At 44.4% G+C, this 21,640-nt stretch overlaps 1 protein-coding gene and 1 long non-coding RNA gene across 3 annotated transcripts in view; one reads left to right on the forward strand and one right to left on the reverse strand.

The window, feature by feature from the left end:
• Positions 1-8,846, reverse strand: part of LOC147107660 (uncharacterized) — a 56,857-nt gene extending 48,011 nt beyond the window's left edge. The window contains exon 1 of one of the 2 annotated variants that reach the window (XR_015080847.1): positions 8,759-8,846. This is a non-coding gene — a long non-coding RNA (uncharacterized LOC147107660). The remainder of the gene's footprint in view (positions 1-8,758) is intronic. The other variant, XR_015080846.1, reaches the window with a different exon arrangement.
• The window catches only part of LOC147107661 (immunoglobulin-like domain-containing receptor 1), a 57,849-nt gene continuing 45,049 nt past the window's right edge, over positions 8,841-21,640 (forward strand). The window contains exon 1 of the mRNA XM_086006886.1: positions 8,841-8,966. Within this exon, the coding sequence (XP_085863012.1) occupies positions 8,921-8,966 (46 nt within the window). The 5' untranslated portion in view covers positions 8,841-8,920. The remainder of the gene's footprint in view (positions 8,967-21,640) is intronic.

Here is a 21,640-nt window from a genome sequence, read left to right on the forward strand (position 1 = left end):
GAGGAGTGGACTAGGGTGTCGCAGAGGGAGCGGTCCCTACGGAATGCTGAAAGGGGAGGCGAGGGGAAGATGCATTTGGTGGTGAGATCACGCTGGAGGTGGCGGAAATGGCAGAGGATGATTCGTTGAATGTGGAGGCTGGTGGGGTGAAAGGTGAGGACAAGGGGAACCCTATCGTGGTTCCGGGAAGGTGGGGCAGAAGTGAGGGAGATAGAACGGACACGGTTGAGTGCCGTGTCAACCACTGTAGAGGGGAATCCTCGGTTGAGGAAAAAGGAAGACATGTCGGAAGCACTGGTGTGGAAGGTGGCATCATCGGAGCAGATGCAGCAGAGACGGAGAAACTGGGAGAATGGAAGAGAGTCCTTACAGGAAGCGGGGTGGGAGGAAGTGTTGTCCAGGTAGCTGTGGGAGTCAGTGGGCTTGTAGTGAATGTTTGTCAATAACCTATCCCCAGAGATGGAGATGGAGAAGTCAAGGAAGGGAAGGGAAGGAGATGGACCATGTGAAGGAAGGGTGGAAATTGGAAGCAAAGTGAATGAAATTTTCTAGTTCAGGGCGAGAGCAGGAGACGGCACTGATACAATCATCAATGTACCAGAAAAAGAGGTGAGGGAGGGGACCCGAGTAGGACTGGAACAAAGAGTGTTCCACATATCACACGAAAAGGCAGGCATAGCTAGGACCCATGCGGGTACCCAAAACAACACCTTTGATTTGGAGGAAATGAGTGGAGTCAAAGGAGAAGTTGTTCAATGTGAGAACAAGTTCGGCCAGGCGGAAGAGGGTGGTGATGGATGGGGACTGGTTGGGCCTCTGTTCAAGGAAGAAGCGGAGCGGCCTCAGGCCATCCTGGTGGGGGATGGAGGTGTAGAGGGATTGTACATCCATAGTGAAAAGGAGGCGGTTGGGGCCGGGAAACTGGAAACTATTAAAGTGGCGGAGGGCGTCGGAAGAGTCACGGATGTAGGTGGGAAGAGGCTGGACAAGGAGGAAAAAATAGAGTCGAGATAGGAAGAGATAAGTTCCGTGGGGCAAGAACAGGCTGAAACGATGGGTCTACCAGGACAGTCCTGTTTGTGGATCTTGGGAAGGAGGTAGAAGCGGGCTGTGCGGGGTTGGGGAACTATGAGGTTGGCGGCCGTGGAGGGGAAGATCTCCAGAGGCGATGAGGTCAGTGACTGCCTTGGAAATGGTGGCTTGATGTTCGGTAGTGGGATCATGGTCCAGGTGGAGGTAGGAGGAGGTGTCGGAGAGTTGGCGTTCAGCTTCCGCTAGGTAGAGGTCGGTTCGCCAAACAACAACAGCACCACCCTTGTCAGCAGGTTTAATGACAATGTCGGGGTTGGATCTGAGAGAATGGAGTGCTGCAAGTTCAGAGGGAGGTAGGTTGGAGTGAGTGAGGGGAACAGAGAAATGGAGACGGCCGATGTCACGACAGCAGTTTGCAATGAAAAGATCTAGAGAGAGTAAGAGGCCAGAGAGAGGGGTCCAGGTAGAACGAGAATTCTGAAAGCAGGAGAAAGGGTCAGCCGTGCAAGGGGGGGGGAGGGGGAAAGACTCCTGGCCAAAGAAGTGGGCACGGAAGCGAAGGTGGCGGAAAAAGAGCTCAGCATCATGCCGAGCTCGAAATTCATTGAGGTGGGGGTGTAAGGGGATGAAGCTCAGGCCTTTGCTGAGGACTGATCGTTCGGGGTCAGAGAGTGGACGGTCAGAGGGGATAGTGAAAATGCAGCAGGGGGTGAGATTGGGAGAAGGGGGGTCAGAGGAAAGTGAAGGGGAAGAAGGTTCCGGAGGGGCGTTGGTGTTCAAGAGTTGATGAAGCTTGCGATCCTTGACATCAGAAAGGAAGAAAAAAAGTTTTTTGTTGAAGCGTCCGATGAGTCGAAGGATGAAATGGAACTGTGGATCGGACAGCTTTGAGATAGAGTGCGTCGGTGCTGCTGAAGAGAGAATTATATATTGGCCTTGGAGGGGGTACAGTGCAGATTCACCAGAATCATACCAAGGCTTAAAGGATTAAATTATGAGGACAGGTTGTATAACTTGATTTGTATTGCCTTGAGTTTTCTCTGGTGGGGGAATCCAGAACAAGGGGCATAATCTTAAAATTAGAGCTAGGCCAGTTAGGAGTGAAATCAGGAAGCACTTTTTCACATGAAGGATTGTGGAAATCTGGAACTGGCTCCCCAAAAGGCTGTAGTGTTGGGTCAATTGAAATGTTCATGACTGAGATTGATAGAGTTTTGTTAGGTAAGGGTATCAAGGGATATGGAGCATAGGCGGGTAAATGGAGTTGTGGTAGAGGTCAGCCATGATCTAATTGAATGATGAAGCGGGCTTCAGGGCTTGAATGGCCTACACCTTTCCTACGTTCCCATGAAACCAAGTAGAGATAGGAGTCTCCACACTCAGAACAGTTTATAAAGTCCAGAAGGCCCAGTGGACCCCTGAATGTTCTTTACTCCAGGCTTGGCTCGACACTGGAACTAATATTCCATTGAGCTGTTGAGCCAAATCAGTATGAAACAGCTTCCTCCAGGGACTTCAAACTGCTTCAATCTGGAGTTCGAGGCTGGGATTTTCCACTTTAGTGGAATCCTGGCACATCTTCAACTGGATGAGAATTCCCCGGCTGATTTTCTACAGTCAGAATCAATTAATTAATGCCTATGGGCTCCCAGCGGAATTCCTGTCTCCATTGGGAAGCCCATCTCAGGGGAGGGAGAAAAATCATTGCAGTAGGACTCCGTGCTGCCTGTCTCTGGAGCAGCTGAAGGGAATTGTAAAATTTTTGGAAAAGTTTTGAATTTACAAGGCTCAATTCAATTCCCTGTGGGCCAGTTTAACATTGAAAATCCCCACTCCTACCCTCTCCATATGCCATAACTGTCTTAGAAGCTAGGGGTTCCTTGCACCCAGTGTTGCTTTGGCACACACAACAGATAATGCAATGGATGACATAGTCCTGTCATTTAGATGTCGTTTCAAAGAGCCTGCCCATGTTTAGGCACATATATTCTACATTAACCTATTAGTTCCACCAGAAAATTCTGGAAATGCCTGGAGAGTGTTTGATCCAGCAGAACAACTCTCAAAGAATTTCAAGTCCCAGCCCACTGGAGTTGTGCCAAAGAGGTAGCGAATCACCAGCGTCAAATCCCGCCCATACTGTCACACTTGTGTGGCTACAACATCTCCACAGGATTATGCTGTGTAAACTTTTGTTCACATTTATAAATCAGAGAAAGGATAAACCTTTTCAAAAGCAAATTGTGTTTCCTGAACAAATGTTATACTTGCACGCAGTTTACACTTCCACTCAAACATTCCCATTTATTTAAGTGTAAATATGTCTAATTTGTGTTTTCTCATAATCGCTAACCTTTTAATTAGTAATCTAATTAAATTGGTTTAACACCCCATTATTCACCAATTCAGTTTTCACAAAACATGTGCTAGTTAGTTGATCTTATTGGCAGCACTGATTGTGACAATATTAATATGCTGCCGGGTGCACAGCCAATGCAAATATTGATTTTGTGTTCACACACAGGCCTTAGACCACACCATTGATAACACTGCCTTGATAACACTGGGTTTACACCACTGGTCTTGAGCTTTTTTTGTAACCAGGGTGGAAATAGCTTTTCAAAATTCTGCGAACGGTCACAGACCTGAAACGTTAACTCTGTTTCTCTCTCCACAGATGTTGCCTGACCTGCTGAGTATTTCCAGCATTTCCTATAAGGCTATTTCTTATCTGCTGTTTAGTTGTAAATAGGTTTAAATTAAAACAAGCATACTAACGCACCATCAACATGCACACTCGGTTACTAAATAAAATAAGCCTGGGAATTATATTGTGCGATGTATGAACATTTACTCCTAGAATATTCTTCTGTGTGCTATTGTAACAGAAGCATTGTTCTGTTTATTTTACAGCTTTTGCACCATTACACACAGAAGCACATTTATATCTCACATATTACAGGACAAATCTTGCATGTGCTTAGCTATGCCCTTTTGGAAAATTTCTGAAAACATTCAGGTCAGTCAACAACTATAGGGAAAAAAAAAAGTTCATGTTCCAGGTGTAGACCCTGTGGACTAGAAATTCGGCTCCTTTGTGCCTGCCATTAGTGTCTCCGGGGGCGCTAATGGGGCGCAAAGGGCTATCGCCCCACCGGGGGGGGCAAAAAAGCGCCTCCTGAGAAATTCGGCGGGGCATTGCTGAGGCGCTACTCGATAGCGGCGCGCCCCCACTAGACATCATCGTTGTGCGCCACAACCCCTTAGCATGCCACTACATCCCCTTACCGCCCCGCGGCAGAAATTCAGCTGCACCCCACGAGCGATGTCAGCGCCAGCCTTGCGGATCACGAACCGGGCTGACCTCTGCTCGCGAGGCGGTATTTAAAGGGAAGGTGCAACTGTGACCCTCGCCGCCATTTTCTTTTTTTGGTCGGCCCTCTGTGGTATGTTGTTGCGTAGTCCTGGCCGCCATCGCGCAGATCGGCACCGCGTCTCGGCACCAGACTGCTGCCATGGCACCACGCCGCCCTGGTGGCCTAGTGTGGGCCATTGGAGACCCTGCAGTGTGTGCAGCGGCCTTTCCCTTTAACTGATGGGGAGGGGCGTTGAAACATGGCAGCACTCCATGACGCCTCCGCGGAGCGCTGCTGATCGCACCCTGACATCGCCTCGGTTACCTCCGCAACAGGAAGTGAAATGCCTGAGATTGCGCTCCACTTCCTGGGCGGGGTGATAAGGCAAATTTAGCAGCCGTGGCGGTACTTCCACGCCCGGTGCTAATGTCCGGCCTTAACTCGGTTACCGTTACTGCCCCCAAACGGGGCATAACCGAATTTCGCACCCTTTGACTTTCCTCTCAATTCCCCTTGTTCTGTTCTTTTTCTAAATGCTGTTCAACTGTAATTTCTTCCAGTTCTGATGAAGGGTCTACACTGGAAATGAAAAACTTTTGTTCTCTCGACTTGCTCAATTTCCAGCTTCTACACTTGTTTTGGTTTTTGCAAGGTTTCAGATCATTTTTACTCTTATCTGAAAAGAGAATAAGATTTATTTTCCAAGATCTTAAAATATTTATAAAAAGGTTCTTATATAGTTCATATATTTTCTGGTAGGCACAAATTTTACATTGTAGCATACTTCTCCAATTTGAGTGTAACCAAGGGACGAGGCAGTGAGCAATCTATCTTTTGCTGCTGCATTGAAACTTGACACCTAGTTTGATAGATCAAATTGTAAAGTGCATTGAAATGGCCTTGTGTGTCCTTAACTGAGAAGTACCCACATTCACATGGTAATTTCCTTTGCCTTTTAGAGTTTGTACACAAATGATAAAAGCACTAACATTCTCTCAAACCTTTTTGACACCACTGTTGATCATCAATCGAAATGGTGACAACAACATGCTCAGGTTATGATTTGAGGTGTTAGGATGATGTGTCCCTAGAGCTCTTGTATGCTTTACTACTCAGACACAAGAGGCAGATGTGACCACATTTAATACAGATTAATTGCAGTCTGATTGACACTTTTGAGGCTTTTACTCTACTATAGTGCAGCCAACAGCAAATATGCTGTTCTCCACTGGGTGCATTCACTAATCTAAATGTCCTGATCTCTATTGTTCAGACAACAGTATAGGCCCGCATTATACTGGGCCTACTGATCTGGCACCTCTGCTCTTGCATCACTAAATGCACCAAAGTAATTGACACAAAAAAAACTCAGCAGTCAAAACAACTGCATACTGCACTCATAGAAAGCACAGCTTTGATGCTGCCCTTTTCAGAAATAAACCAAATTTCTCATCTTTTGGCAAAGGATCTTAAGGCTTTTGCAGCTGTAAGCATCACATTTTGCAATTGTGTCATTAAGTGTTGATTCTCAGTTGGAGCCCCTCCCTCACAGCAGAGAATGGAGACAACCTTTAAATATAAATGGGAGAGAGTGTGGCACATGACGCTTATCCTCTCAAAAAACAGATTAACATTAACCCCCAATATAAAATCACCTGTTAAAATATCTTTCATTTTTCTTTTCCCTTTTCTACTATGTAGCATCAAAGCACTGGGGCTAACCTTTGTGTGTGGCATATATATCAGGTGGATGGGGCGCCCATTCCGCACACCCAATGATGTCGCCTGGAGGTCCAGTTGATTTTCATGATTGGGTCTCATTTGAATTGCCACAAGATAAAAGTGTCATGGCAACTGCCAGAAAAGTAGGTATAGATCTGCATCATGTGCGGCTGGTGATTACACACCAGCTGTGCATTAATGAAATGCAAGCAGTTACGATTCATAGCAGTGAGCTCATTTGCATGGTGATGTGTTTACAATAAATGATGCCATGGACTTGGGGAAGCCTGCAATCTGCACAAACCTCAGAGCCCTATCCTGCTGTTCCTGGATGTCCAGCAAGAACACTGGCTGCCTAAATGAAACCCCACTCAAAAATCACAACGGGTGGTCCTCTGGTGATAGGTTGTGATTTCTTTTTGATTTTTGTGCCACCCTATTTCACACCAAAAATGGAGCGGAAGGGAGATGAAAATTGGCCCCACTATATCTTAGTGGTGTCCACTTTGGTGAATGACCAAACTCAATTTTTTCCTCATGTCCAAAGAAAATGTAAAACAGATATATTGCAAAATGTTTCTTTATTCAGAAGATAGATAGCTGGAATAATTTACCAAAGTTGAGGGCATTTAGTGCAGTTGGACCCCAGGCTAGGTGAATTGAACTAGTCAATAGTCTGAAAAGCCTTCTCTCAGGTTTGACTTTTCTTATGATTTTGTATCTGTTTCCTGAATTCTAGCTTGATGTCACAGTTCTTTAGATTTCTTTTCAGTGTTTCCTTATTATGAATTAACTGTTCTCATGGGAACAGCTGTCCTCTTTCAGCTGGGAATAGAGGTTATTTTTGGCCATTTGGGACTCAGTCTGCTATGCCAGTACCTCAGTGTATGGGATATTTTCTTGCCCTCTGATGTTAAAGAGGCTGCAGAAGTAGAAATCTTAAAGAATTTGATATGGCCTCTGTCCAAATCATACAACCATAAATAAAATTATCTTTCTTGAGCTTGATCTTGATTTTTGGTCCATTTTCATCCCATATGTACTTTCACAAACACAGCATGTTTGCAACCATCCTAAACTAATGCAAATGAATTTTCATCCAGAAAATTAATACCTTATGTAACCATCATAGCAAATAATAACTGATTACAAAAAATACATTTGGAATAGGCTTCTAGCTGGTAAATTACTTCTACTTGCCTAATACTTATACTGCCATAACACTTCATTGTCCTTCTGATCCATTCTAAATGCACAAGAAATGCCTCATTACTAAGCAAGACTGGGAAGGCTCTAAGATCTGAACCATCAACTGACTAACTTCTGTTTCTTCACAAATGTTGCCTGATCTGCTGAGTATTTCCAGCTTTTTTCTGTTTTTGATTTCCAGCATCTGCAGTATTTTGCTTTTTGTTTCAATTAAGTGGTTTGTAGCATTTGTTCAAGTGTTGGATGAACCTTACTGACCTTATGATCGATTTTGCACCCATGATTCCCGTAGGTGAGAATAGACAGACTCTTCCAGCAATGCAGCCCGAACTCTTCCATTCCCTTCCCCCCCCCCCTCTGCTGAAACGATTCTCAGGATATTGAATCATGGAATCAAAGATTTACAGCACAGGAGGCCGCCATTTGGCCCATCTTGTCTGTGCCGGCTGAAAAAGAGCTATCCAGCCTAATCCCACTTTCTAGTTCTTGGTCCATAGCTCTATAGGTTACGGCACTTCAAGTGCCTATCCAAGTACTTTTTAAAATGCTATGAGGGTTTCTATATTTAAAAAGGGAGATATAGATTTCTAGACACAAAAGGCATCAAGGGGTATGGGGGAAAGAGAGCGGGAATATGGTATTGAGATAGAGGATCGGCCATGATCATATTGATCATGGGCAGCACGGTGGCATAGTGGTTAGTACTGTTGCCTCACAGCGCCAGGGACCCGGGTTCGAATCCGGCCTCGGGTGACTGTGCAAACTCCACACAGACATTCTCCCCGTGTTTGCGTGGGTTTCCTCCAGGTGCTCCGGTTTCCTCCCACAGTCCAAAGATGTGCGGGTTAGGTTGATTGGCTATGATAAAGTGACCCTTAGTGTTAGGGGGATTAAATACGTGGGGTTACGGGGATAGGGTGGGATATGTGTTGGTGTAGGGGTTACAGGGATTGGGTGGGATATGTGTCGGTGCAGGCTCGATGGGCTGAAATGGCCTCTATCTGCACTGTGGGGTTTCTGTGATTCTGTGAATGGCAGAGCAGGCTCGAAGGGCCGAATGGCCTACTCCTGCTCCTATTTTCTATGTTATGTTTCTGCCTCTACCACCCTTTCAGGCAGTATGTTCCAGACCCACCCCTTGGGTGAAAAAAGTTCTCCTCAACTCCCCTCTAATCCTTCTACCAATTGCTTTAAATTACTTTATACTAAAATACTGGGTGCGTGTAATGTAATAAAAAAATGCAGAAATAGTTTGGCCTCTAAAATATAGAACACCAGAGACATCTTCTCTGGTTTGACCACATTTTGAGCAGCAGGTCTCAGCTCCCAGTGGCGGTGCGGTCACATGCCACACCTGTTTGGCGAGCGGGGAGAGAGCTTCTATTGTGAAAGCTCACAACAAACCGGTTCAGGCAGAGCGAGAGAGAAAAAACACTAACCAGAAGGCGGAGATAAACCGGCCACGCAGTCTGTTACCGGGGTTCCTCGGGATCTGCAGGCGGAAAGCGTTGCTGAAACCAAAGGGCACCAACTTGCGATGAGTTTGGAAAAGTGAAGCAACCGGCCGGAGAATTTTCAGGAGGAGTCGGAAGAAAGTGGCAATGAACAAACTCGCCGTCTGCATCGTGTTCTCCGTCACCCAAACAGGTAAGAAAAGCGGTGGAGAGAAATTTTGCCAGCTGTCTTTTGCCAGCCAGCTATTGGGGGAACATTGTGGCCTCGCTGTTTTAATTAATTTTCATAAATAATGTTTTACCCGAGCGCGCCTGCGTACTAGGGCATACAAACAGGTGAGTTGGGAGTGGATCCCATTTTAAAGCTCAGACCTTCAAAAGGTAACCTCTTCATTCAGGGCGCGGCGGCCAGTTTTATAGTAACGAGTATTTTAGTTAATGTTGAGTGGCTAAACGGGACCAATCTCTCGATTGATTGGGTAAATTGGATGTATTTGAGAGGATTTGTGGGGCTTTTATTGGGCAAACGACAATCCAGCGCCAAAGCGGAAGAATGGCTCCAATCCTGTAAACGGTTACTCTAGAAAAGTCCCTTTTTTTCCAAAAAAAAACCTGACAACTATTTTTAGTGAGTAAAATGGTGTCGTTTTTAAAGTGACTTCCTATTTGGTGGGGTAGGAGAGTTCTTGAACTGGCCCAATATGTAAGGTGTATTAGAGCAGCTTGGGTGGACTCCTTTCTTTATTGCTTCTCCCATACCTGAGTTACAGGTACTGCGCAATACAGTGTGTCTAACCACTCCATGCACAGGGTAGTGCTAAATCGTTTCATCAATATCTGGGATGGCTTATTCAGAGATTTTTTAAAAAGTGTTAGTGGAGAAGTTTAAATACCCAGATCCCTGGAGGATTATTCAATCCTTATCCGCATGCCCAAAAGCACTTTTAAAAATTGTGATTTTAAATCATACAATTTTTTTTAACAAACAAAAGTACCCAATTTCCATTATAGACTCTTTCATCCCCCCCATTCTTTTACCCCCCAGTACTAATATGAGAAGTGTCTCTGATCATGGATTTCGGTATCTGCTTCTATGTGGATCCTGTAAGATGAGTACCAGATTCTTGCACTTCACCCTGCTTTTTGGCTAGCTACAATACTCTTGCTAGGATTTGTTGCCTTCTGAAGGATTTTCTCCAAGGTGGTTTGCTGGATTATTTTTGGCCTTCCATGCTTCCCTTTTCCATTCAAATACCACATTTCGCAGTTTGATGTGGTAGTTTGGACTCCTGTTTAGTGACCAAATGACCTAACCAAATGAAATGTTTTTGCAATGCAAGCTGACTTTCTGGTACGTACTTTACTCTTTCTTGAGTTTGTCACTTTGTTAATATCATCCTGCATAAATAGGAACACAGAACAAGAATAGGGCATTCAGTCCCTCGAGCCCTCTCTTGGATCATGGCTGAGTGTTTTGCAAAGATCTTTCATGTCAAAAATGTCAACTTTCTTTTCTGTAGCTTGTCATTGCCAGGTTTCTGTTCAACATATTTTAAATATTATCAGGACTGTATTGAAATACAATAACAACAGATAAAACATTGCTTTTGTATTTCGGTATAGTCCTGGTAGTTTGATATAAATGAAGGCGTTGTCTGATATCCATAATCAATCTTTTGATTTGCATTGTGTCTGCAGGTCAAGGACGTCAGTCTGTTTGGAGTTACTGATGTAGTTTCACTCTTCCTGTACAATTGTATTTCAGCGCTCCAGCTTTTTAGTCAAGTGTAAATGCTGAAAACCTCATCAGTATTTATGCATTTTTACTTCAAGTAATATTGTAAATGCTTGAAGCTGTAACTATTGAAATGATGAATCCAATCTTTTTACATCGTGTTAATGTACATTCTATGCTTTATGCAGGAAAGGGCCTTATCATGATTTTTATTTGATTAACATCATCATGGTTATAAAGGAAACTTGGCTCACAGGTGGCATTGCTTTGTGCCTTTCTGAAGCCTTGCTCCCTGGTTATATTTTTCTACAATCTGCCCCACCCAAACTGCCATAGTGGTGATATGACCCTTATCACCAAATCACACTTTAGTCTCTCTTCTACCCCCCCCCCCTTTCCTCTGGTACCTTCTCCTTCAAGCACCTAACTTTGTTCCACCCCGCATTTCTCTTTCTAAAATCCTTGTTCTCCACAACCAGCCCCCCCCCCCCCCCCCCCCCCCCAAGCACCTCCACGAGTTTCACCCTACTTTCCTCCCTCAACTGCTGAACTGAGAGACTGCTCATCCTTGATGATTTTAATCTCCATTTGAACTCATCTTGCCCTCTTCTCAGATTTTACTGTACTCCAGACCTCCCTCAACCTCTCCCTCCATATAAACTCTCCTACCCATATTCATAGACATCCCCTTGACCCTGCCGTTTCACATGGCTTCTTTACTCACATCATCTTGACGACAGGCATTTTCGACCACTTTCTTGATCCCTCACTGTCCACATTCCCCTACCACTTTCCAGTTCCACTTCCTTCTGTGTCCACTCCAGGAGCAAACTCTTCCTCTTTCTCTCCCCACCGCCACCGCCCCCCCCCCCCCCCCACAAAAGGCACTTACAATGGCACTTTCAAACTCTCAGCTGTCTAGCCTTTAGCCCTCGGTTTGCCATGATACTTTTGCAGCTGTCAATCTGCTCAACCACCCCCTCGCCTCCACATTTGATGCCTTTGTCCTCAGTACAATCTTTACATTGGTAGTTCCCCCTAACATACCTTCCATCTGATGGATTCCCATCAAGTTCAAAGGGCGCAGACTTGAACGTACCTGGATAGCTAAACCAGTCATACACTATCGCCAGATCTGGCTGAGCCACGTTAAGTCCTATAAGGCTTTCTTTCTTCTGCCAAAACCATTCACCACTCTAAGATCATGCTGAAGAGTAAAAATAACCCCTGGCTTTTTTCTGCTACAAACCATCTCCTTAAACCCCTCTCCCTTTCCCCTCTTTCCTGTCCTCTCCAACAACAAGTTCGAGGAGCATGGACTTCTGTCACTTAAGATTGAGACCATCCATTCAGTTGCCTCTGTCCCCCCACCCCCACCCCACCTTCCTTCACCTTGCCCATCAACCCAAGACTACCCCCCTGCCCTAGCCATGAGCCCATGTCTTTCTCTAGTTTTCTCCCATCTTCCCCATGCCCTCTTCAAGCCCATCTTGCCCATGAGACTCACCTCCTGCTTGCTTGACCCAATTCCCATTAACTCCTGACCACCCAACTTCCCTTCCTGGTATCCATGCTAACATTGTAAGTAGTTCCCTTTCCTCAGGTAATGTCCCCCACCCTTTCAAACCACCATCATCATCACCCCGCCCCCTGCCCCTCCTCAAAAATCCTACCATTGACTTCTCTATCCTTACAAACTTCCATCTCATCTTCAACTCCCTTTCCTCTCAAGTCCTTGAACATATTGTCGCCTCCCAAATCCGTGCCCATCTTTCTTGCAACTCCATGTTTGAATCTCTCTCTTTAGTGAGGTTTCTACCTCTACCACAGCACTGAAAGGACCCTAATTAAAATCAAAAATACCCCCTTTGACTGTGGTACATGATCCCTCCTTGTACTTCTCAACCTCTCTGCAGCCTTTGACACCATCGATCATGCCATCCTACTCCAATGCCCCTCCTTCACTGTCCAGCAGCGTGGGACTGCTGAAGTTTGGTTCCACTTTTACCTATCCAGTCATAGCCAGAGTACCTGCAGCAATGGCTTCTCTTCCCACCGTTAACTCTGGGGTCCCCCAACGATCTATCCATGGCCCCTTCTTCATGTTGCCTCTTGGTGACCTCATCCGAAGAGGTCAGGTTCCACATGTATGGTTACGATACACAGCGCTACCGCTATGCAACCTCTCTCGACTCCTCCACTCTCACCTCAGGCAAAAGGTTGTGGATTCAAGTCCCACTCCGGAGACTTGAGCACAAAACTCTAGGCTGACACTCCAGTGCAGTACTGAGGGAGTGCTGCATTGTCCGAGGTGCTGTCTTTCGGATGAGACGTTAAACCGAGGCCTTGGCTCTTGGGAGTTGTAAAAGATCCCACGGTACTATTTCGAAGAAGAGCATGGAGGTGTCCTGGTCAATATTTATCCCTCGCTCAATCAACATCACTAAAACAGATTATCTGGTCATTATCACATTGTCATTTGTGGAACCTTGCTGTGCACAAATTGGCTGCTGTGTTTCTTGTATTACAACAGTGACTACGCTTTAAAAGTATTTCATCATTAGCTGTAAAGCGCTTTGGGTTGTCATGAAAGGTGTTATATAAATGCAGGTCTTTTTCTACATTGCCTCTTATCAGACTGCTTGTTCGACATCCGTTCCTGGATGAGCTGTAATGTCCTCCACTTAAACATTAGGAAGACTGAAGCCATCGTCTTCGGCCTCTCGCCACAAACTCCGACCCTCGCCATTGATTCCATCCCTTTCCCTGTCTTGGGTTGCGGTTCAACCGAAGTGTCCTATTTGACACTGAGCTGAGCTTCTGATATCCTCTCCTTCACAAAGACCATCTATTTCCACCACCATAACATTGCCTAACTCTGCCTTTGCCTCAGCCCAACTGCTACTGAAACCCTCATCCATGCCTTTCTCACCTCCAGAGATTACTATTCCAATGGTCTGTTGGCCTCCTGTCATCCACCCTGCATAAACTTCAGCTCATCCAAAACTCTGCTGCCCATACCCTCTCCTGCACCAAGTTCTGCTCACCCATAAGCCCTGTGTTCATTGACCTACATTGGCTCCTGTGCCTCCAGCAGCTCAAATTTAAGATTCTCATCCTTTAGTTTAAATCCCTACATGGTGTCACCCCTCCATATCTCTGTAATCCTCTCTAGCTCTACAACCCTCCAAGAGGTCTGAGTTCATTTAACTCTGGCCTCTTGTGCACCCCCACTCCCTTTGCCCCACTATCGGCGACTGCACTTTCAGCCGTCTAGACCCTGAGCACTGGAATTACCTGTCTAAACATCTCGACCTCCCCCTCCTTTTTTAAGACCCTCCTTATAACCCACCTCCTAAACAAACTTAATATAATAGCAAAATACTGCGGATGCTTATTTTCAGCATTTTCTGTTGTTATTCCTAAACAAACTTGTCTGCACGATTCGAAGAAAAGCTGGGGAGTTATCCCGGGTGTCCTGGCTGATATTTATCCCTCAACCAATGTCAACCGATTATCTGGTAATTATCTCATTGCTGTTTGTGGAATCTAGCTATGCACAAATTGGCTGGTGCGTTTCCCTACATTCCAACAGTGACTACACTTCAAAAAGTACTTAATTCATTGTAATGCGCTTTGGGATGTTCTGAGGTCGTGCAAGGCACTTTATAAATGCAAACGACGTCCACATCCCATGAACAAATAAAAAATTATTTCTTTCTTTTCCTATCTCTGTTTGAACCTGCTATGAAACCATGGGCTTTGTTGTGGATGGGATTTATATAATGGCAGTGGTTTCAAGCAATCTGATGTGTTGCATGAGTGCTGGGAAGGCTAAAGTGTTGTCATACTAGTATGACACTACTGCCATTCTTCACCATTCCAATCATAGAAAAAGGCAGCATAAAAAACACTGTCAAAAGGACATCCATGAAATATTACAATAGAACATAAGAAATATGAGCTGGAATTGGCCATTGGGCCTTCAAGCCTGCTCTGCCATTCAACAAATCATGGCTGATCTTCTACCTCAATTCCACCTTCCCGTACTATCCCCATATCCCTTAATTCCCTTCGTTCCCAAAAATGTATCGATCTCTGTCTTGAATATACTCAACGAATGAGCATCTACAGCTCTCTGGGGTACACAATTCCAAAGATTCACAACTCTTTGAGTGAAGAAATTTCTCCTCATCTCAGTCCTAAATAGCCGACCCCTTATTCTGAGACTGTGACCCCGTGTTCTAGATTCCCCAGCCAGGAGAAACATTTTCCCAGCATTAACCCTGTCAAGCCCCTTAAGAATTTTACATGTTTCAATTAGATCATCTCTCTTCTAAACCCTAAGGAATATAGGCCTAGTCTACTCAATCTCTCCTCATAGGGCAATCCCCTCATCCCAGGAACCAGTCTAGTGAACCTTCACTGCACTCCCTCTAAGGCAAGTATGTCTTTCTTTAATAAGGAGACCAGAACTGTACACAGTACTCCAGGTGTGGCCTCACTAATGCCCTGTATAATTGTATTACAACTTTACTCTTATACTCAGCAGCAGTCAACTTCCTGGCACCAGGGGTGGCTCTGCTGCACAGGACGGGAGGAATAAGAGGGGTAGAGCTATAGTAATAGGGGATTCTATTGTAAGGGGAATAGATAGGCGTTTCTGCGGCTGCAAACAAGACTCCAGGATGGTGTGTTGCCTCCCTGGTGCAAGGGTCAAGGATGTCTCAGAGCGGCTGCAGAACATCTTGGAAGGGGAGGGTGAACAGCCAGTTGTCCTGGTGCATATAGGTACCAACGATATAGGTAAAAAGCGGGATGAGGTCCAAAAAGCGGAATATAGGGAGTTAGGAGGTAAATTTAAAAAATAGGACCTCAAAGGTAGTAATCTCAGGATTGCTACCAGTGACACGTGCTAGTCAGAGTAGAAATAGAAGGACATTTCAGATGAATCTATGGCTAGAGGAATGGTGCAAGGGGGAGGGATTCAAATTCCTGGGATATTGGAACCGGTTCTGGGGGACGTGGGACCAGTTCAAACTGGACGGTTTGTACCTGGGCAGGGCTGGGACCGATGTCCTAGGGGGAGTGTTTGCAAGTGCTCTGGGGGAGGGTTTAAACTAAAATGGCAGGGGGTTGGGAACCTGAGCAGGGGGGCAGAGGAAAGGGAAACGAGGATAAAAGCAAAAGATAGGAAGGAGACAAACAAAAGTGGCAGTCAGAGAAATCAACGGTTTAAATCAAACATGGCCATAGTAAATAATAATTCTAATAGGTCTACGAGCGTTAAAAAAACAAGCCTGAAGGCTTTGTGTCTTAATGCAAGGAGCATTCGTAATAAGGTGGATGAATTAGCTGCGCAAATAGAGGTAAACAAATATGATTTGATTGGGATTATGGAAACATGGCTCCAGGGTGGCCAAGGCTGGAAACTCAACATCCAGGGGTATTCAATATTCAGGAAAGATAGGCAAAAAGGAAAGGGAGGTGGGGTAGCATTGCTGGTTAAAGAAGGGATTAACACAATTGTAAGGAAGGATATTAGCTCTGATGATGTGGAATCTGTATGGGTAGAACTGAGAAATACCAAGGGGCAGAAAACATTAGTGGGAGTGGTATATAGACCTCCAAACAGTAATGCGGAGGTTGGGGATGGCATTAAAAGGGAAATTAGAGAAGCGTGCAATAAGGGCACAGCAGTCATCATGGGTGACTTTAATCTACATATAGATTGGGCTAACCAAATTAGTAACAATACTGTGGAGGAGGAATTCCTGGAGTGTTTAAGGGATGGTTTCCTGGACCAATATAAGAACATAAGAAGTAGGAGCAGGAGTAGGCCATACGGCCCCTCGAGCCTGCTCCGCCATTCAGTAGGATCATGGCTGATCCGAACCTAGACACACGTCCACTTCCCTGCCCGCTCCCCGTAACCCCTAATTCCCTTATCAGCTAGGAAACTGTCTATCTCTGTTTTAAATTTATTTAATGTCACAGCTTCCACAGCTCTCTGAGGTAGCAAATTCCATAGATTTACTACCCTTTGAGTGAAGAAGTTTCTCCTCATCTCAGTTTTGAAAGGGCAGCCCCTTATTCTAAGATTATGCCCCCTATTTCTAGTCTCACCCATCAGTGGAAACATCCTCCCCGCATCCACCCGATCAAGCCCCCTCACAATCTTGTATGTTTCGATAAGATCACCTCTCATTCTTCTGAATTCCAATGAGTAGAGGCCCAACCTACTCAACCTTTTCTCATACGTCAACCCCCTCATCTCCGGAATCAACCGAGTGAACCTTCTCTGAACTGCCTCGAGCGCAAGTATATCTTTTCTTAAATATGGAAACCAAAACTGTACGCAGTATTCCAGGTGTGGCCTCACCAGTACCCTGTATAACTGAAGCAAGACTTCCCTGCTTTTATACTCCATCCCTTTTGCAATAAAAGCCAAGATTCCATTGGCCTTCCTGATCACCTGCTGTACCTGCATACTAACCTTCTGTGTTTCATGCACCAGGACCCCCAGTCGAGGAACCAAACAGAGATCAGGCCATCTTAGACTGGGTATTATGTAACGAGAAAGGATTAATTAGCAATCTTGTTGTACGAGGCCCCTTGGGTCGGAGCGATCATAATATGATCGAATTCTTCATTAAGATGGAGAATGAAGTAGTCGACTCAAGAGACTAGGGTCCTAAATTTAAATAAAGGAAAGTACGATGGTCTGAGGCGCGAGTTGGGTAGGATTGATTGGGGAATGTCACTCAAAGGGTTGACGGTGGATAGGCAATGGCAAACATTCAAAGACCGCATGGATGAACTACAGAATTTGTTCATCCCAGTTTGGCATAAAAATAAAACAAAAAAGGTGACTCAACTGTGGCTAACAAGGGAAATTAGGGATAGCATAAGATCCAAGGAGAGGACATATAAATTGGCCAGAAAAAGCAGTAAACCTGAGGATTGGGAGCAGTTTAGGATTCAACAAAGGAGGACAAAGGGATTAATTAAGAAAGGGAAAATAGAATGAGAGTAAGCTTGCAGGGAACATAAAAACTGACTGTAAAAGCTTTTATAGATATGTGAAGAGAAAAAGATTGGTGAAGTCAAGTGTAGGTCCCTTGCAGTCAGAATCAGGAGAATATATAATGGGGAACAAAGAAATGGCTGACCAATTAAATACATATTTTGGTTCTGTCTTCACAAAGGAGGACACAAATAACCTTCCAGAGATGTCGGGGAACATAGGGTTTGATGAAAGGGAGGAACTGAAAGAAATCAGTATTTGTAGGGAAATGGTGTTGGGGAAATTGATGGGATTGAAGGCCGATAAATCCCCAGGGCCTGATAATCTACATCCTAGGGTACTTAAGGAAGTGGCCCTAGAAATAGTTGATGCTTTGCTGATCATCTTCCAGCATTCGATGGAATCTGGAACAGTACCCATGGATTGGAGGGTAGCTAATGTTACCCCACTATTCAAAAAAGGTGGTAGAGAGAAAACGGGGAATTACAGACCGGTAAGCCTAACATCGGTATTGGGGAAAATGCTAGAGTCCATTATAAAAGATGCAATAGCAGAGCACTTGGAAAACAGTGACAGGATCGGACAAAGTCAACATGGATTTACAAAAGATAAATCGTGCTTGACTAATCTACTGGAATTTTTTGAGGATGTAACTGGTAGAATAGATAAGGGAGAACCAGTGGATGTGGTGTATTTGGACTTTCAGAAGGCTTTCAATAAGTCCCGCATAAGAGATTAGCGTGTAAAGTTAAGGCACATGGGATTGGGGGCAAGGTATTGACTTGGATAGAGAACTTGTTGGCAGACAAAGAAAAGAGTTGGAATAAACAGGTCTTTTTCTGAGTGGCAGGCAGTGACTAGTGGGGTACCGCAGGGATCGGTCCTTGGACCCCAGCTATTCACAATATATATTAATGATCTTGACAAGGGAACTAGATGTAATATCTCCAAATTTGCAGACGACACAATGCTGGGTGGGCGTGTGTGCTGTGAGGAGGATGCCGAGAAACTCCAGGATGATTTGGACAGGTTGGGTGATTGGGCAAAAGCATAGCAGATGCAATATAACGTGGATAAATGTGAGGTTATCCACTTTGGTGGCAAAAACAGGAAGGCAGATTATTATTTGAATGGCAATAGATTGGGAGAAGGGGAAGTGCAACGAGACCTGGGTGTCCTTGTGCACCAGTCGCTGAAGGTAAGCATGCAGGTGCAGCAGGCGGTTAAGAAGGCAAATGGCATGTTGGCCTTCGTAGCAAGAGGGTTTGAGTACAGGAACAAGGATGTCTTGCTGCAGTTATACAGGGCCTTGGTGAGACCACATCTTGAGTATTGTGTGCAGTTTTGGTCGCCTTATCTGAGGAAGGATGTTCTTGCCATGGAAGGAGTTCAGTGAAGATTCACCAGGCTGATATCTGGGATGGCAGGAATGACGTATGAGGAAAGATTGGGTCGATTGGGCTTGTACTCCAGCGAGTACAGAAGAATGAGAGGGGATCTCATTGAAACTTATAAAATTCTGGCAGGACTGGACAGACTAGATGCAGGAAGGATGTTCCCGATGGTCGGGGAGTCCAAAACCAGGGGTCACAGTCTAAGGATAAAGGGTAGGCCATTTAGGACAGAAATGAGGAGGAATTTCTTCACCCAGAGAGTGGTGAACCTGTGGAATTCTCTACCACAGAAGGCAGTAGAGGCCAATACATTAAATATATTCAAGAAGGAGTTGGATATATTTCTTAAGGCTAAGGGGATCAAGGGGTAGTGGGAGAAAGCAGGGACCGGGTACTGAATTTGGATGATCAGCCATGATCGCATTGAATGGCGGAGCAGGCTCGCGGGGCCGAATGGCCTACTCCTGCTCCTATCTTCTATGTTTCTATACTCTAATCTCTGTAACAAAAGCTAACCTATCACTTGCTTTCCTAATTGCTTACTGTACCTGCATGTTAACGTTCTAGGATTCATGTACAAGGACACCCAGGTCCCTTTGACTGCAAACATTACCCAGTCTCTCACCATTCAAAAAATATTCTGCGCTTTTGTTTTTCTTACCAAAGTGGATAACGTCATACTTCTCCACATTGTATTCCATTTGCCATGTTCTTGCCCACTCAGTCAACCTGTCTATATCACTCTGCAGCCTCTTTGTATTCTCCTCACAGCTTACTTTCCCACCTAACTTTGTATCATCAGCAAACTTCATCTAAGTCATTAATATAGCTTGTAAATAGCCTGAAAAAGTTCTGTTTATTCCTATTCTCTGTTTTCTGTCCATTAGCCAATCCTCAATCCATTCTAATATATTCCCCCCAATCCCACGAGTCCTAATTTTGTGAAATAACCTCTTGTGTAGCACTTTATCGAATGCTTTTTGAAAATCCAACTACACTACATCCACTGGTTTCCCCCTTGTCCATCTTACTAGTTACATCTTCAAAAAACTCGAATAAAGTTGTCAAACATGATTTCCCTTTCATAAAACCATGTTGACTCTGCCTAATCATATTATGATTTTCTAAGTATCCTATTACCACGTCCCTAATAATAGATTCTAGCATTTTGCCTACTACTGATGTCAGGCTAACTGGCCTACAGTTCCTCATTTTTTTTCTCTTCCTCCTTTCTTAAATAGTGGGGTTATGCTTGCTACCTTCCAATCCTTGGGGACTGTTCTAGAATCTAGGGATTTCTAGAAGATTAATACCAGTGCATCCACTATCTCTGCAGCTACCTCTTTTAAAACCCTAGGATGGAGGTCATCAGGTCCATGGGATTTGTCACCACTTAGTCCCATTAATATCTCTAGTACTAGGTCTTTACTTATACTGATTTCTTGAAGTTCCTCATTCTCTCTAGACCCTTGGTTCCCCTTATTTCTGGAATGTTTTTTGTGTCTTCTACCGTGAAGGCCGATACAAAGTAATTGTTTAATATTTCTGCCACTTCCTTATTGCCCATTATAATTTCTCCTGTCTCTGCCTCTAATGGGCCCACGTTTACTTTCACTAATCTCTTCCTATTTACATACCTATAGAAACATTTACAATCTGTTTTTACGTCTCTTGCTAATTTACTCTCATATCTGTTGTACGGTGGGGTCCACTTTTTTTAAATGTGGAGTTACATACAGGTATCTGTGTGGTATTATCTATACTAAAGTGAACATGGAACCTGCGATAGAGGATAAAGTCTCTGCTGTTTTAAGAGTATATGTCCACTAAATTGCAATTTGGTGAGATTGATCATTCTCCAAACCTTTTCCTGTAAAGTTTCAGATTAGGATTTGTCTAATAAATTCTTAATTCATTCTGTATTTCTCTTGTCTTAAGCAGTGCCTCGATTTTTAAAGTACTCATCCTTGTTTTCAAATCCCTCCATGGCCTCGCCCCCTCCCTATCTCTGTAATCTTCTCCAGCCCTACAACCCTCTGCGATATCTCTACGCTCTTCCATTTCTAGCTTCCCCAATTTTAATCGTTCCAACATTGGTGCCTTCAGCTGCCTAGGCCCTAAGCTCTGGAATTCCCTCCTGAAACCTCTCCGCCTCTCTACCTCTCGCTCCTCTTAAGATGCTCCTTAAAACCTACCTCGTTGACTAAGCTTCTGGTCATCTACACTAATGTGGTTCGGTGTCAAATTTTGTTTGATAACACTCCTGAGAAGCGTCTTGGGATGTTTTTCTACATTAAAGGCTCTATATAAATACAACTTGTTGTTGTCTTGTCCTACTAGATGAAATGATGTCATAGAGTTGCTTAGACAGAGGTTTAAACAGCCTATCCGGATGCTTTCTTGGTTGCTGTGGTATCTTGCAACAGACCTTAAAATCAGTGGAAAAGGAGATCAAAGAAATGTTTTATATCTACATGGCATAGGACTGAGGCACTTTGTCTTTAAGATTTTTACCTCCATCCCTTTAGGATTGTATTATTCCATCTGTTTGTTGTGCTTGTTTGTGTCATATTAGTAGAAATTAAACAACTAGAAAACCATCATAACTGTTGTATCTAGGGGTGAATGCTCTATGGAAGATAATATGATGTGTATACTTCCCGTTAAAGATTGGGTTGGGACTCATATAAAACCTAATTAACAATTAAAAA

Source organism: Somniosus microcephalus, chromosome 14, assembly GCF_052327205.1.
Source record: "Somniosus microcephalus isolate GS21.2 chromosome 14, FLI_Smic_1.0, whole genome shotgun sequence".
NCBI classification, from domain to species: Eukaryota; Metazoa; Chordata; class Chondrichthyes; order Squaliformes; family Somniosidae; genus Somniosus; species Somniosus microcephalus.